The sequence below is a fragment of the Erithacus rubecula genome (assembly GCF_903797595.1).
Source record: "Erithacus rubecula genome assembly, chromosome: 12".
Taxonomy (NCBI): Eukaryota; Metazoa; Chordata; class Aves; order Passeriformes; family Muscicapidae; genus Erithacus; species Erithacus rubecula.
The window spans coordinates 9,763,136-9,777,592 of NC_136664.1; the positions used below are offsets into that span (position 1 = coordinate 9,763,136).

Below are 14,457 nucleotides of genomic sequence, written 5' to 3' on the forward strand. Positions count from 1 at the left end.
GCAGATGAATCATGGAAGTTAATTAATTTTCTGAGGTGGTGATTGCTCATATATCCCACTGAAACCAATAGGGAAACTCCCACCTGTTGTAGTGGGAGCTGGAAACTGGCCATGCTGTGTTGTGGGACATCCAGAAGAAGTGGTGCTTCTTTCTGTAGTGGAGACAGTGGGAGTTGCTTATAAACATGAAGGAAACCAAAATGATGCCAAATGAAATTTTATTTTCCTCCTCCTTGGTGTTTGTTACAAAAATCACAGTAAGCACAAAAGTTAGTCAAGCATTTTCAGTATTTATTTTAAGCACATGTGCTGCCTCATCTCCTTGAATTGCAAGTCACAGGAACATTGATGCCTGGGGGGTGGCCATGTACCTAGTCCTGAGCAGAATGATGCCCATTAATATCAAGTTACTACTAGCCTACTGCCTCTAGGTTTGTAGTAGCAATAACAGTGGGTCTGTGTAAGCCTTGCTACAGGAAGGACCCATTCCTTGGTTTCCCATGTCAGGAAGTCATCCCCACTGAATCTGAGCACGGTGCCTAGTTCTTTTCAGGACAAACTATTGGCACTGCCAGGCCTGTGCTACAAGGACAGCAGGCAGAATGATGGCAGAGGCTGACATGACATAGAGCCTGAGATCAGACTTTTGCTGAAGCTACTAAAATTTGCACTGGTTCTGGGGTAGACTGGGATATGGGGTTCTCAGTGTATAAAGAAGTGTGTGTTAATCAGTAGAGCTGATACAGGGTGGATGATGAACAATTTTGCTGTAGACTTTAAGTTTCTGTACTATCAATCTGTCACATTTCCAACATATTAAATCTTGTTTGGTTTGTTTGAAAGAAAGTTCTCTAGTCACTTTTAAGTAAAACCTAGTTAAACATAATTGGTATTAAAGTGAATGTGATATCATCTGCTCTGCCAAGGAATTAAACTGTTTTAGTAATAGTTTAAAAAAAAAAGCAAAGAAAAAAGATCTGTGCTTTCATCTTGCCTTCTTTCCCTCCATGATGGCGTGCTAGTTAGGAGTTACTCAAAGTCCTGCATAAGCTGCAAATCATGTTCTGCCTTTCCATTTATCTTCCTGCCTACAGAACCACAAGATAAAAATACCCTGGACGAGCAATTCCCTTCATCTTCTTGCTGCAACTTGCCAACTCCCAGTCCAGCTCCTCCTCCTTCCTCTGAGTGCCAGTTTGAGGGGCAATCTTTGCATTTTTGGCTATCATGTTTCCAGGAGGTAGCATGGGTTTCCCCACAGCCAGCCTGGTTATAAATAGTTGCTTGCCTGAATGAAGAATTGCATCCTTGTCTGGTGGTCTGAAAGGGCTACTGCCATGTGATGGAGCTATATCTTATCTTCTCCCAGAAGTGCTGCCTATGGTTCTGCAAGGTCTTTCCTGGAAGATCCTGCTCATATGATTTCAGCATTAATTCCAGATGCATTTTCACTGTGATGGCTGTGGAAGTGCTATGTGAATTTTTCCATTTGCAGCTGAAGAAGGAGGTTGGACTCAGGAGAGAAGATTCTCCTCTCCATTGCTGCTGCAAAACAGGAATAATTCAACTGGAATGAGTGAGGTTCTTCCAGCGATAGCCTTATACCACAGAGATCAAAGTCTGCCCTTCTTCCCTCATATTCTAAGCTATACTTCAATGAATATGCAAACTGCAATTTTACCTTCTCTTTTCCTGCTCCTAATTCCCACTGTTGAAGTCCTGGCTTGAGCCACAATTAATATCCCCCTTTCCTCCAACACAAATCTTGCTTCCCTCCTGCCCTTCCCACATGAAAAGCCCAGGCACAGTTTGTGTATTCAGTGTTATTAAAATGTACATCTACAACCCAAATCCTGAAGCTTCATCCCAGGGCTGCCCATTCCCACTCTTGCCCCCACTCTCAGGGTTTGGCAGACGGGGCAGGCGGAGGGGGTGGCCGACGCGAATGCAAATGCACGGCGGTGGGCAAGCTTGGCTTGGGCCAGCTTGTTTGTTTGTTGCTGCTGTTTTTGCTGGCCTTGCTCATTAGAGCCCAAATCTCTGAAAAACATCTCGCATGATTCATGTAAACACCAAAGACAAGTAGGATCAGACTCGCTGAGGGGAGGAATAAAAAGTGGAGGGGAACAAACACTTGGCGGAGGTGGGCTGCCCGCCATGGCCCGGCGAGGGCTGGAGCGAGAGCTATGCCAAGCAGCTCTTTGTCTCACATGCACATTAGGATAAGTAACATTGCTCCTCACCATCTGTCTCTCTCTATGAACCTCTGCCTCGTTCCCATGTAATAAGAAGATTCATAGAAGTACCAGCTGTGACCTTACAGGGAAGCCTGAGAAACTTTGCCTTTTTTACCAGCACTGGGAGAGTGAGATTTGGCACCGATGAACACAGTTGTGTGTAATTTTTTTGTTGTTGCTCTGTCGCCATCTCTTCCCCCAGCAGTCATGCAGTGTTCATAGAAAGATGAAAGCCCCCATGGCAGTTCAGGAGAGGTTGCTAGCTGCCAAACATGAGATTCACTGGGCTATTTTTTTATACTGCTCTCCTTTATCCACAAGGTGAGGAGGCTGTCAGATGCAGCAAATTCCTACTCCCTGCTTGCTGACATGGGTCAAGAGGACCAAAGTAGCAGTGACCAAGGTGAAACAAATTATATCTGTATTTATTAACCTGACACAAGGCATAGAGAAAGACTGCCAGCCTAGGGGCTCCCTTACAGACATGGTGATGTGTTCCCCTGTGGGTTAAATATAAGCTGTGTCCCTGATGCCACATCCACAGGAGGTTTGGCAGCTGAGGTTGCTGGAGCTGAGCCCACGGGCACGAGTGTGCCTGTGACTGTTGTAGGTGCCTGTGCAGCTCTGTTGCAGGTGAATTTACAGTGAACTTTGCCATGGAGCAGCATTCAGGTCTTTCTGTTTCACACATTCATGGGAGACCAAACTCAAAATTCCCTGACCCATAAATTTGTGGTGACATCTGTGTGAATGACTCACTTTTAATTCAGAATCATGCTGAAAAATTAGGGTGAAAAAGGTTTCAAAGTAAGAAAAATGTACTTGTTTAGCTAATCAAAGTCTTAAGTAATATATATGAATTCAGACTAAACCATGTAATTTAAACTCAAATTAAGCACTTCATCTTCAAACTTGGTTTTCATACAGTGAATATAAATTCCAAAATGAAATGCTTCTTTTTTAATATCAAAAGAATCATTTTTACTTTTGCATTGAAAACAACCAAGTGAAAACAACTAAGTGAAAACATTATCCACCTGGCTGTCAAAGAATCATGCAATAGATATAAATCTACCTTTTTCCTGTTTAAAAGGTGTGAGATAACAAGATTTCCATATTATAATTTTAAGGCAATTAAAATTCCATGGATATTTTTTCTGGATAAAATAAAGATAAGTTTTCTACAGTAAAAGAATTAGACAAAAAGAACTGGAAATTTCCCTCTTGAGCATCTACATTTCCTGGGAAACTCGTTGTAACTGTATAAAACCAGTCCCTCCAAACTTCATAGTCATCAGTGTTGAGATATTTCAAAAGCAAGTCATCCTTAAAATTATTCAAAAATTTAGAGCAAAAGTTTATTGTCTCCCTTCCCTTGCAGTTGTCATGCAGGAGGAACTTGGCTTTTCACTGGAACTGTAGGAGTGTGTATTACTGAGACACTTGAAAATTGCACCCAATATCACCAAGAGCAGCAGATGGATCTGTCAGCTGTTTTGCTGAAAATGGTGAATATCTTCCCTGGAACATTCATAAGTTGCCTGAGGCAAAATTTCACAGTGGAAACAGTGAGATTTCTCTTTACATAACATTCCTAGTACTCACGAAGGTCTAGGTCCCCCCCGCCCGTCAGATGAAAATAGCCATGAAGCAGATGATGATGAATAGGCACAGCTGGGCTGTGAGAAGGGCATTTTCAGAAGCCCTGGGCCATGGCCTGAATGCAGGCCATCAGAGCTGCAGCAAACTGCAAGTGAACAGTGTCTTTAGAACTTCCTTCTGTCACTCATTTTCACATTTAGGTGGAGACTGGAGTAGGCTCTGATGGTGACTTTGTGCCTTTCTCCTTCCAGGGGGTCTTAGCAGTAGAACAAGCAGAGTCTTCCTCATGTGGTCACTTCAAGAGCTGCACAGGAGTGTCTAAGTCACAAATTGGAGGTGTCCAAGTCACGTGTCATAACACACTCACTGAATTTGACTGATGATTTCCACATCTGAGAGCAGAGCTGATCACAGCTGTGGAGCTGTGGGGAATCTGCTGAGCACGTGAACATGTGTAGATCCCCAGGCAGAGCAATTTTTGGGTCTCAGGAAGGGGCCACATTTTGCATTGCAGAGAGAATAACTTTAACAGTACACCTTGGCACATTTCCTATCCATTGGGAGAGTTCAAATTGTCTTACTGCAAATATTTGTGAGCCTGATCCAGGGGTTTTTTGTTGGGCTTTGTTTCAGACAGTATGAGTAAGAGCTGATCATGTTGGTGTTCACCAGAATAAAACAGTTCCCCTGAATTTGTTCCTATGTTTTAATGTTTGCTTATAGATACAGTGCAAACCTGGCTCTACAATATTCTATTGGAAATAAAGATTGCAGGCCCAGAGCAGCCTGTATTTAACAAAGGGTTATCTATGCTTTCAAGTTAATTTGTTATTAAGGCAAGTGTGAAATTAAAATGCAGTAGCTGTCTCTGAATGCTCTGGAATAAGAATATCTTTTGTTCAAAAGGATGTTAAGTGGACAGATGCCAAGTGAGATTTGGTCAGGTAGAGCTACTGCAATAAAAAGACATAAGGAACTAAGGAACAGTCTTAATTATAATAGTTTTTAAGGTATTTTTTTTAATACTGTTTTTAGAATACATTACAATGTCTGTAGCTAAAAACAATGTTTGAATCTCAACTTTCACTAATGAAACACTGTGAGAAGGAAATCAGAGGTGTTTCTGAGTGTGAGATCTCTTATGGGCCTCAAAAGTGTTTGAAGTTGTTTGGAAAATTTGCATAAAAGCCATGTAGGATTCCAGGTATTTCTGTGGGTCTTACACAGTTCTGATAATTCCTTTTCTGATGGCCTTGGAAATTATTGTTTATGAGTTTGCATATTGCTATTGTAGGTAAAAAATTGAGAAACTATAATGTGTGCTCTTAGACCAAGGGGGATTTCCATACAGTTTCCAAGGTTCAGCTCCTGCTTTTGTTAAATCTTATCCTTGGAAGCCTGAAATATGCAGTGGCTTTGTAATTAGAAGCATTTTTAAATCAAATTTTAGCCTTTTCAATCCATTGAGCAAAAGTTATTTTAAACAAAATTCTAGAGCCTAAGTAGAAGATTTAAGATATTTGTTATCGGCTGTGTGAGATACAGACTCTGGGTCAAGTTTTGAACTCAAATTAATAGGGTAAGGGTTTGTGTGATTAGTCTTAATGGGACCAGACTCCTTCCTAATTGGAGAGCTGTTGAGCAAGTGCTTGCATGTGAAGGGACTGCAGTCTGGTTGCTAGTAAATCAGCCATGTCTTTTGAGAAGAAAGAATGAGAGCTCTTCGCTCAGGCTTCCATGAATTCCAGTTCATTTGAAATCTGATTGGAAGGTTTGTAATGTGACTCAGTCCACACAACCAAAACAACAGCAATTTCTGGTGAAATTCTTCCTAACAGGCTTGGCTGTTTGCACTGTCTGTCATCTGCTGTGGGATTGGGCTTTCTTAGGTGACTAAATGTTGAGAAGGCCCAGAGTGGGTGAGAACACCTACCAGGAAAGGCTGTGAGTGACAGCTCATGCTGAGTAAAATAATGGGGGCTTGGGCATCTGTGAAAGTGTGAAAAGTTTTAAGGCTTTCCTCTAGTGTCTTGTTTTCACTAGGGAAACATATGGCAGGCTCTGCAAACAAAATGGGTAATATTTTATGTTCAAAGCAGACATCTAATTGCATCTCCCAACCACTGGGCTACAGCATATTTACAAATTCTGTCTTCTGTAACCCAGTGTACCACTCTCATTTCACGTGTGTGAAGCACAGTGGTGCAGCCACCACATCCCTCTGCTCTGGTGTGTTTGTAGCAGGGACTCAGATGCACATGCCAAACTTGCTTGTAGTGTGGGCATAATGAAGCAGAGGGAAAAACACTAAACAAACTCTTTGGAGCCTGATTTCAGCTCCATCTATACTAACCCAACTATGAATCAAGGAAAATTTTTGTTCCTTTGGGAATCTGTCCTTGATGCATGCATGCCAAATGCAGGCAGAAACAAAGATGTTAGAGAATGAAGGAAAATAAGACCAAAGGTCCTTGTTTTCCTATTTATTGTAAGGATTTTTTTTTTCAGAAAAGAAAGCAAATCCAAAACCAAACAAAAATCTGAAGAAGTCTTTCTTGATTCAGATAATAAATGCAGTGCAGAATAGTGCAAAATAGCAAAAGGAATTACTATTCCTGCCACTGGATGCTTAGGATATCATCTGTTGAGCCCATCTCAGTCTTCCAGTCTCTGAACCAGTCTTGGGGCTGAGACAGTCACTGATGATACAGCTGCAAGTTTGATCCAGTTTGATCTTTACTTACTGCTGTGTTGTGTAGTGTTGGACAATCTAAGTCACAGGTAGCTGAGGATCACCAGAGGAATCTACAATTTCTGCTTTCTGTTTGTTTCAAAGGGGCTGCATTTCTTTTTTTCTATAGTGAGAAGGTGTGGGAGTCCAGAGTATTCCTCTGGCTTCCCTGGAAGGTTTAAGACCCCCCATTTGTTCTCTGCAGACATGGTCATGGGCCCTGCCAGCAGCTTTGGTCTCTGGGCTGTTCACAAGAAGGATGCACAAACTCATGCAAATGGGTGACAATATGAAAGCAAACTTATGTTTTTGAGATTTATATTTATTTTGTCACAGTTATGGTGATAAACATGCCATGAAAAATAGGTGAATAGTTGTAGCATTGAGAATTTTATGTTAGATTAGGAACTGAGATTCCAAATGGGATCCAAGGGAAGAGGTTTATTGTTGTGCTCATTCAGGAGAGTAGCCAGACTTTGTATAATCTGATAAAAAATAAATTCAGGAGCAGTTGTGAGCAAGAAAAGAGTATTTTGTGAGTTGAACAAGGAAAAAAATCTAAGTTCAGAAAAAAAATGAGTGTGTGGAAATCAAATGCATCCAGGACAGTTAAAGGAGACATAAAGGTAGTTATTAGACAGAATGATATGGGGATAAATGCAAAAAACATGAAAGATATGGCTTTTAGTTTTCACTTTTGAGAGGTTATAACTTCAAAAGAAACCCACTGAAACAAAATAAAGTGTTTCTCCCTCGTGCTGAAGTGATTTGGCCCTAGGTGCCCGTGTTCTTTTTATAATTTTGTCCTCTGGAGGGTTCAAGTCCTCCTAAAGCTCACTCCAGGCAGCCACTCAAGCTCGTTCACCTCAATGATTAGTGAGAGGCCTGCGGTGCACTGAAATGTTATAAGGAGCCTATCAAGGAGCTCATCACCAGCCAAACAGATTCCTGCCTTGGCAGCATTCCTCTTCCTGGCTTGTGAGATAAAAGGAGGATGGGTAAAGGTAAGCATTTCAAAGCAAGCAATTTGGGTCTTGAAATATTTGGTGAAATTATTCAAGAATAGTACATTCATGGGGAAGTAGCATCTGTGTATTTCTGTCCAGGTCAATGAAAGCCAAAGTCTGAGACTGGCAAGCAGGTACAAAGTGGCTGTGAGCTTCCTCAGCTTACACACCTGGGGACCCTGAGCTGGACACAGGGAAGTGTGTGGGGGGCAGGATCAGGAACTCACAGGCTTTCTGGAGTCAGCTCCTCTGTTGTTTTAAGTTGCACTAAACTCTCCAGTGCCATCAGAAGATCACAGCATGTACCTCAGGAGTGCTGATGAGCCTCTGGGATCTCAGCCTGTTCAGGCTCAGGGACTCCTTCCTTTCCAGCTGCTTGCCCTGTTCCAGAGGCTCAGTCAGCCTCCCAGTCAGCCCAGACCTCTTTCCACCACAGCACAAACCAAGTGATGGCAATGGGCCACCAGTCAGCTGGTCAGATATACTGAATATTGGCTGTTCTTTCAATACAAAATTAATGTTCAAACATCCAAGTTTTCAAACTGGCTGAGGTGTTGGGTAGTGGGATGCAAGGAACCTGCCAGCTCTCAGCTGTGCTGAAGTCATGCTGAGGCAGAGATTTTGGCACGAGTCTGGTGCTGTGTCTGAACACACCCAGTGTGTGTTGGGTGACAAGGCAGCTCCTTCTGGCTGGTTATTCAGGGCTGATAACATGAAGCTGTTTACAGGGGCTGAACACTCAAAACCAGCTCCTGCTTAGGGCATGGCTAATGACCCCTGACCCTGAGCAGGCTGTGAGTGCCAGCAGGTACTGACCACGTTTCTGAAGCCCATAAAGGCAAGGCATGGAAACCTCTGCTGAGCATCTGTGTAAGGTCTAAATGCAAATATTTGTGGAGGCTTAGCAGGTCCTGTTCCTGAGCATCTGATTCTTTGTTTAAGACCTGTATGCCAAGTTGTCATGTGTAAGGGCTCAAGTTTCAGTTGCTTTTTGAAAAGAAGGTGCTGAGGAAACATTGCTAGTAAAGTTGCTTTTTTCAAGTTGAGAAGGAAAGGTACAAGAACCAGGCTTTCAGTGGGGTTGGTTGCTAAGACTTTGGCAAGTGCAGGCAAGCTGAGATTGTGTTATCATTTCACACAGTGTGGTAAATATTTTAGACTTAAATTGTAGAGATCATTATCTGCAAGCTGAAAATACTTGTTGATATGCCCCCACTGAATGGACATGTCTGAAGTACAAAACAACCCTCCTGGGATGTATTATCTCCAACTTTGAAGGTGAATGAAAAGGTGAATAATCTATTGGACTAGCAGTAGTTAGGAGACCATGATACATGTGGTTTATGGGAAATAAAAAGTGGGTTTCTTTATGTGTAGTGACCTTGGGCAATTAGGCAATTCAGTATGATTCATAATGTTATGGAGAATTTCTTAGTTTTTTGGGGAAATCAGGTATGGACATCTGCCATCCAGTAAAGGAACAGGAAAAGATATCTACCCATAACTGGTGTTAATAAGTTTCACCCACTGATATTTCAGAAAGTTTGTTTGACAGAACTTGCAGAAGTCCATTGCAGGCAGTTTTCTGAGGTCTCTGTGAAGCTGGGTCATGCACCACATTGGTGCTGGACTAGCATGAGCAAGCTTGTACTCAGCACAAGAGAGCAGGTGCAGAAATGTGACTCCAGGTGCCATTCTCCTCTCCATGTAGCAGAGGGACTTCTTTGGTGGACTGGGGAAAAAAATTTGAGCTCTATCTTCAGTGTCAGTTTGAATCCTATCTTTGTTTCCTGCCATTTTGATGTTGCATTCTGTAGCATGCTGTGTGATTTTACTGGGCTCGTGAAATGTACATACTCCAACTTAAAAATCTGCATGTTCCCATCTGTACCCTGAGGATATTTCAAAAGGGGGGATTCAGAAACTGGGGAAGAAAGGTTTCATGAATTTTGAAAACTTTTTCCTTTAAGTGCTTTTTTTACACTTGAGTGACACTTACGAATTACTTACACCATCCACTATAATTTAATGCGCTACACAATAAAGAGTATCTGCTGTTCTTTGTGTATTTCAATACCAATGCTTTCCTTATCTATTTTTCCCAGCTTGCCATTTCGTGCAGTAGAGGTTCTGTCATGTGATATTACTCTGCACAGAGGGAAGTTGGAGAGCCCTGCACGCTGCTTTACTCCACTGGTAAGCAGTCAGAGGATTTGCTTTGGTCATAAATGCAGTTTCACAACGTGCCTCTCTCCTCTCCCTTGCATGTTGAACATGGCATTTCAACAACTGAAAATTCAGTGGTTGTCAGCTGAATCAGAATTCGAATTAATAGCTTGTGTACTTGTTTGGAATGCTTTCAGCCCCAATATTGATTTGCAGGCATTTCAAACTATACTCACTTGTAAAAGCAGATGTGCAATTTTTGTTAACATCAGGGAGGACATCTTTTGCATGCTGAGTGAAGGATAGATTGTATTTCTTGTCTTTTAGATTTCATTGTCTTCACACAAGCTTGATGTAGTGTTTTTTACACTCTCAGAGACCTTTGCAAAATTAGGAACTGTTGCTGCATAAATATTCATGTTTTGTACTGCTGTATATGTATTATCAAAACACCCAAACTGTTGTATTACCTGCATACTTCAGTTACCTAACTCCTACCCTGTGGCTCTGTACCTGATTTGCTATTCTTCTGAAATACTTTGCAAGGGGAAAGTAACGTAAGGAATATTTCAGGGTAGACTCACTCATTGTTAAGAGATTAAGAGATTTATTCTGATTTGTCCTTCATCTTTGCCTTTGCTTGGCAGTTCATTCCATCTTCATATAGTTAACTAAAACAGCTTTCTATCTGTGTTTGGAAAGGAGTCCAGGCACACAATTTTTAAGTAGTATAAGTAATATAAGAAAAATCCATTTCTCCCTGCAATACTTGAGTAATTAAAGTTTCCTTCTGCCCTCTCACCTTGTATTTTTCCAGTGCCTTTAACTTCAGGTATAGTTTTGGGCCCCTTTCCAGGAGCTGGAGTTCTCACTAATGGGTGTGATTTGTCTCATGTGGGAATCCTGAATAAAATCACCAATAACATACTTGCATTCAATTAAATGTTTCAACATACACTTCATTTAGCCACTCAGTAGGGAAATGCTCTCTGCCACATTCAAGGAGTGGTAATCAATATATGCTCACCAGTAACATGTCTGAAAATATCAAAACACTATAAGGAGCTAGGTGATGCAGATGACTTTGTCTTAGCAAATTGTAGTCTGAGAGCTTTGCTTAGCCCTAATCAATGCTGTCCCTGCTGTTCAAAGGCAAACTGTTGAGTGCTTTAGTTGCTTCTGACTCAGTGTCAGAAACCATGAAGTGCCCCTTTCTTAGAAGAGAAGCAATCTGGATGCAATCAGAAAATGAGCAGGACACATTGTCCCGTTGAGACAACATTGAGAAAAAAAGTTACATTGAGAGAAAAAGAATGGCAGTCAAGTCCAGGGGTGAGCTAAATGGGTGTTCTCACCTCTTGAAATGTCATACACTGACACAGGCAGGGTGACACTGTCAAAACAAGCAACTCAAACAGCCTGTTCACAGAAGGGAGGTTCAGATCTGTGCATGCCTATCAAGATGTGAAAGGTGACCTGTGATTCTGGCAAGCTGCTCTGTGCAGGAGAACACCGAGTTAGGCTGTGGGAAAGTTGTGAGTGCCAGGGAAGCCCAGCCTGGCCCTACAGGGCTCCCTCAAGCCCCTTCACTCTGCAGAAGGGTAGGCAGGTGGGAAAACAGGGAAAATCTCTCATCTTTGTGTGCTTACAGTCTATGTGCTGGAGGCAGCAGGGAGCAGTGGGCAGCTAAGAGAGATAACAGCAGCATCTGTCTGGAGCCTTTAACCAGTCTGACCCATTCATGCTGCATGTAGGCACCCTTTTGGCCAGCTTTTTTGTGATTTTCTTTTAGAATTGGAGGTCAGGCTGCACTTGCATTTGAACACTGGATATATTTGAGTTGAAACATGGGTATAGGCCAGCCTACAAAATACCAGATAGACACTGCCCAGTCTCTGTCATGGGAATAATTTGATTAATGCCTGCTTCTTTCCCTAATAAATTATTCTTCTGCCTCCCAGTGAGCAGGTAAGAAGTGAACATAAAGTTGCTTTTATGGCTGGAATAAAATTACTAAGATGACAAATATGGGTGAGGATCTGTCAGAGCTCACAAAAGAGACAGAACCAACCAACCTGAATTCCTCAGCTCTGAATACTGGAGTCAGACAAATGTATAATGCATCCATGTCTAACATATATGTGCATCCTCCATGCTGGGACTACACTCCAGGATTTTGAAGTTTAGCCAGTAGCTGCTGTATTTTTGATTGTTTAGCACTTGCTAAGGAGGAGTTCAGTAGCAACAAGCTGAATTAGAATTTTTGCTCTGGGAAAGAAACAGAGAAAACAAAAACATAACCAAATCAGTAGAAAGCCTTTTGAAATAAATATTATTTTATTAAGGAAAGATCTAAAAATATTTGATATGGGCATCTTTTTCTGTAAAAATTGAAGTGGGACCTGAGAAAATGCAGTTATGTAAAAGTTTGTTAAAGTATATGCATGTAGGAAAAGCTTGAAACAAATGAATGGATGGAAAACTAAGTACATGGAGAAATTAAAAACAGCACAAAGGTTTAAGCACTCTGTATGACAAATACTACTACTGCAGAATGAAGCAGACTTGGCAGATGTCTTTGGTGTTTTATATTATGTCCAACTATAAAATCTCTAAGAAAATACATAATTTCTCCATCTGCCCTCCTTTCGTTTTCCTCTTTTCTTTCCATACAACTGAGTGATACTTTCTTTGGGGGAAGAGCCCGGATTTAGACACATTAATTGAGGGTTACACAGTTTGCTCTGTTTGCCATTTCAGGAGGCTGCATTAACATCCCACCTGGCAGTGTTGTTTACAAGCAGTTTTGCAGCCTTTCCATTCTGCTCCCTTATTTTGCTAGGCGTAGTGCAATGATGCCATATGACATTTTGAGTCTGAATTGATATTCTCTGTGGTATCTCCTCAGGCCTGTTATGCTTTGGGGTTTGCATTGCCTGCTCAGACACCCACGCACACTGTGGTTATTTTCATTTGTGACTGAATGCAAGCTGTACGCCGGATGTCACAGGAATATGTTTAGAGCTTCCATTGATCTCTTAACTACAAATAATCATTATAGCTGCAAAACAAATAGTGGATCAAAACTGGTGGGAACGTGGCTCAGAAGGTGCTGCTCACCTTAACTTCTGAAATGCATGATGTGCAGGCTGAAGGTATAATATATAAATGGCTGAAAGGATTTTTAGCAAGAAGTCAAGACAGGATACCATTAGGCAAGAACTAAATGGGAAAAAATTAGCTTCATGTCTTTGGTTCTTTAAAAGAGAAGTATAAGCAAAAGGCATAGGTAGCCATGGGTTGCTGGTTGGCTTGTGGGAGTCCTCAGTGCTTTCTAAATCCCTTGCTGTAACAAACATAGTTTGACTAAAACATGTTTGACTAAACACAGGGGTTTGCTTCTCAATGCTATTGTTTTGCAGCAATTGCACAGTTTGCCTGTTCCACTCCAGATATGGTTGCATCCTGTGTAAAGAGTTTGAGGAATTTATAGATAGGTCCCATGTTCTGTGGGAATTACATGTGAAACTTGTTCTTAGGCAGTTGTGTAATTGCCTGGTACTGGTGAGCAAGGCCTGGTTTGGAAGCAGAGAAGTAAATGAGATATCAAGATGAGTTAAGTTATTTGCTGGGAGAAACATGGGCTTGGGAGGAGAGTTATTTGAATTTTTTAATCAAAATTATATTAGATTGTAACACCCAGGTTGCAACATCCTGCATCACTGCACTCCTTGGCTTTACTTAGAGGAAAGGAAAATTTACAAGATCTTGTCAAATACGAATGCTATTTCTATGGGAAGAATGGTGATCCAATGCTTCCCTGGAAGTTCTGGTTTGCCTCTTTTCCTTGCACAGCTTCCCTGGGTGTAATCCTGGGCAAGTCACTGGGGGCACGTCTGTGCCCACAGTGGGGATGGAGCTTTCTCTTGTACTGCTCCTCAGCATGTGGTCAAGCCCTGCTGAGAGTGATTTCATGAAGAGCCCATCTTGAACCCAGCCAGGCTCGTGTCTGTGAGCATGAGCTGTCACAGCTGCATGTTGCCACAGAGGGTGAGGTTAGGTCAGTGTCAGCCTGGGGAATCTGCCCTTGTGCTGCTTCAAACAATCTGCTCCATCCTTAATGTCTCTCTGCTTTGGTCTTCTCCCTCCAAAATAACAAATTTCACTTCTTCCAGGAGGTCTGGATAAATGTATTGACAGGTTATGGTGCAGGTAGTCACTGCAGTACAGGGGAATTATTTATAATCTAAGGGTTTTAGATGCAGGCAATTGCTCACTGAAACTTGTCCTTACAGGAATGCTTTTAGGTCCTTCCTAGCAGAAGATCTGGTGTTCCATAGAAACTGGTGGTTTATGTGTTTTATATAATTGTTCACAATGATTGCTGTCCAGAAGAAATATGTGTGCCATAATCAGCCTTATCTGGCAGCAGTGTGCAGGGCAGCACATTGTCCTTGCCCTGCCAGCCCCTGCTGCTGGCCAAGCCCTTTCTGCAGCAGTGGTGTGTCATAGCACTGCTCTGTCTTTGAAAGTGGGGGAAATGTTGATTCTGGAGTTCATTCTATCATATCATAATTGGTTTGGGATAATTATTCAATGTTCACAAGAGCAGCCTTTTTTTCTTTCCCCTGAAAATGAACTGTGGTTGGTGTCGCGCTATTTTGGTTTTGTTTTCTGCTTAACATTCCTCTGTAAGTGCAGCTCCTCTGAGGCT

At 41.9% G+C, this 14,457-nt stretch overlaps 1 protein-coding gene across 1 annotated transcript in view; it reads left to right on the forward strand.

Moving 5' to 3' along the window:
* The window catches only part of LOC306807113 (uncharacterized protein), a 237,198-nt gene that overhangs the window by 124,081 nt on the left and 98,660 nt on the right, over positions 1–14,457 (forward strand). The window contains exon 3 of the mRNA XM_079316405.1: positions 9,683–9,773. Coding sequence (XP_079172531.1) covers positions 9,683–9,773 — 91 coding nt within the window. The remainder of the gene's footprint in view (positions 1–9,682; positions 9,774–14,457) is intronic.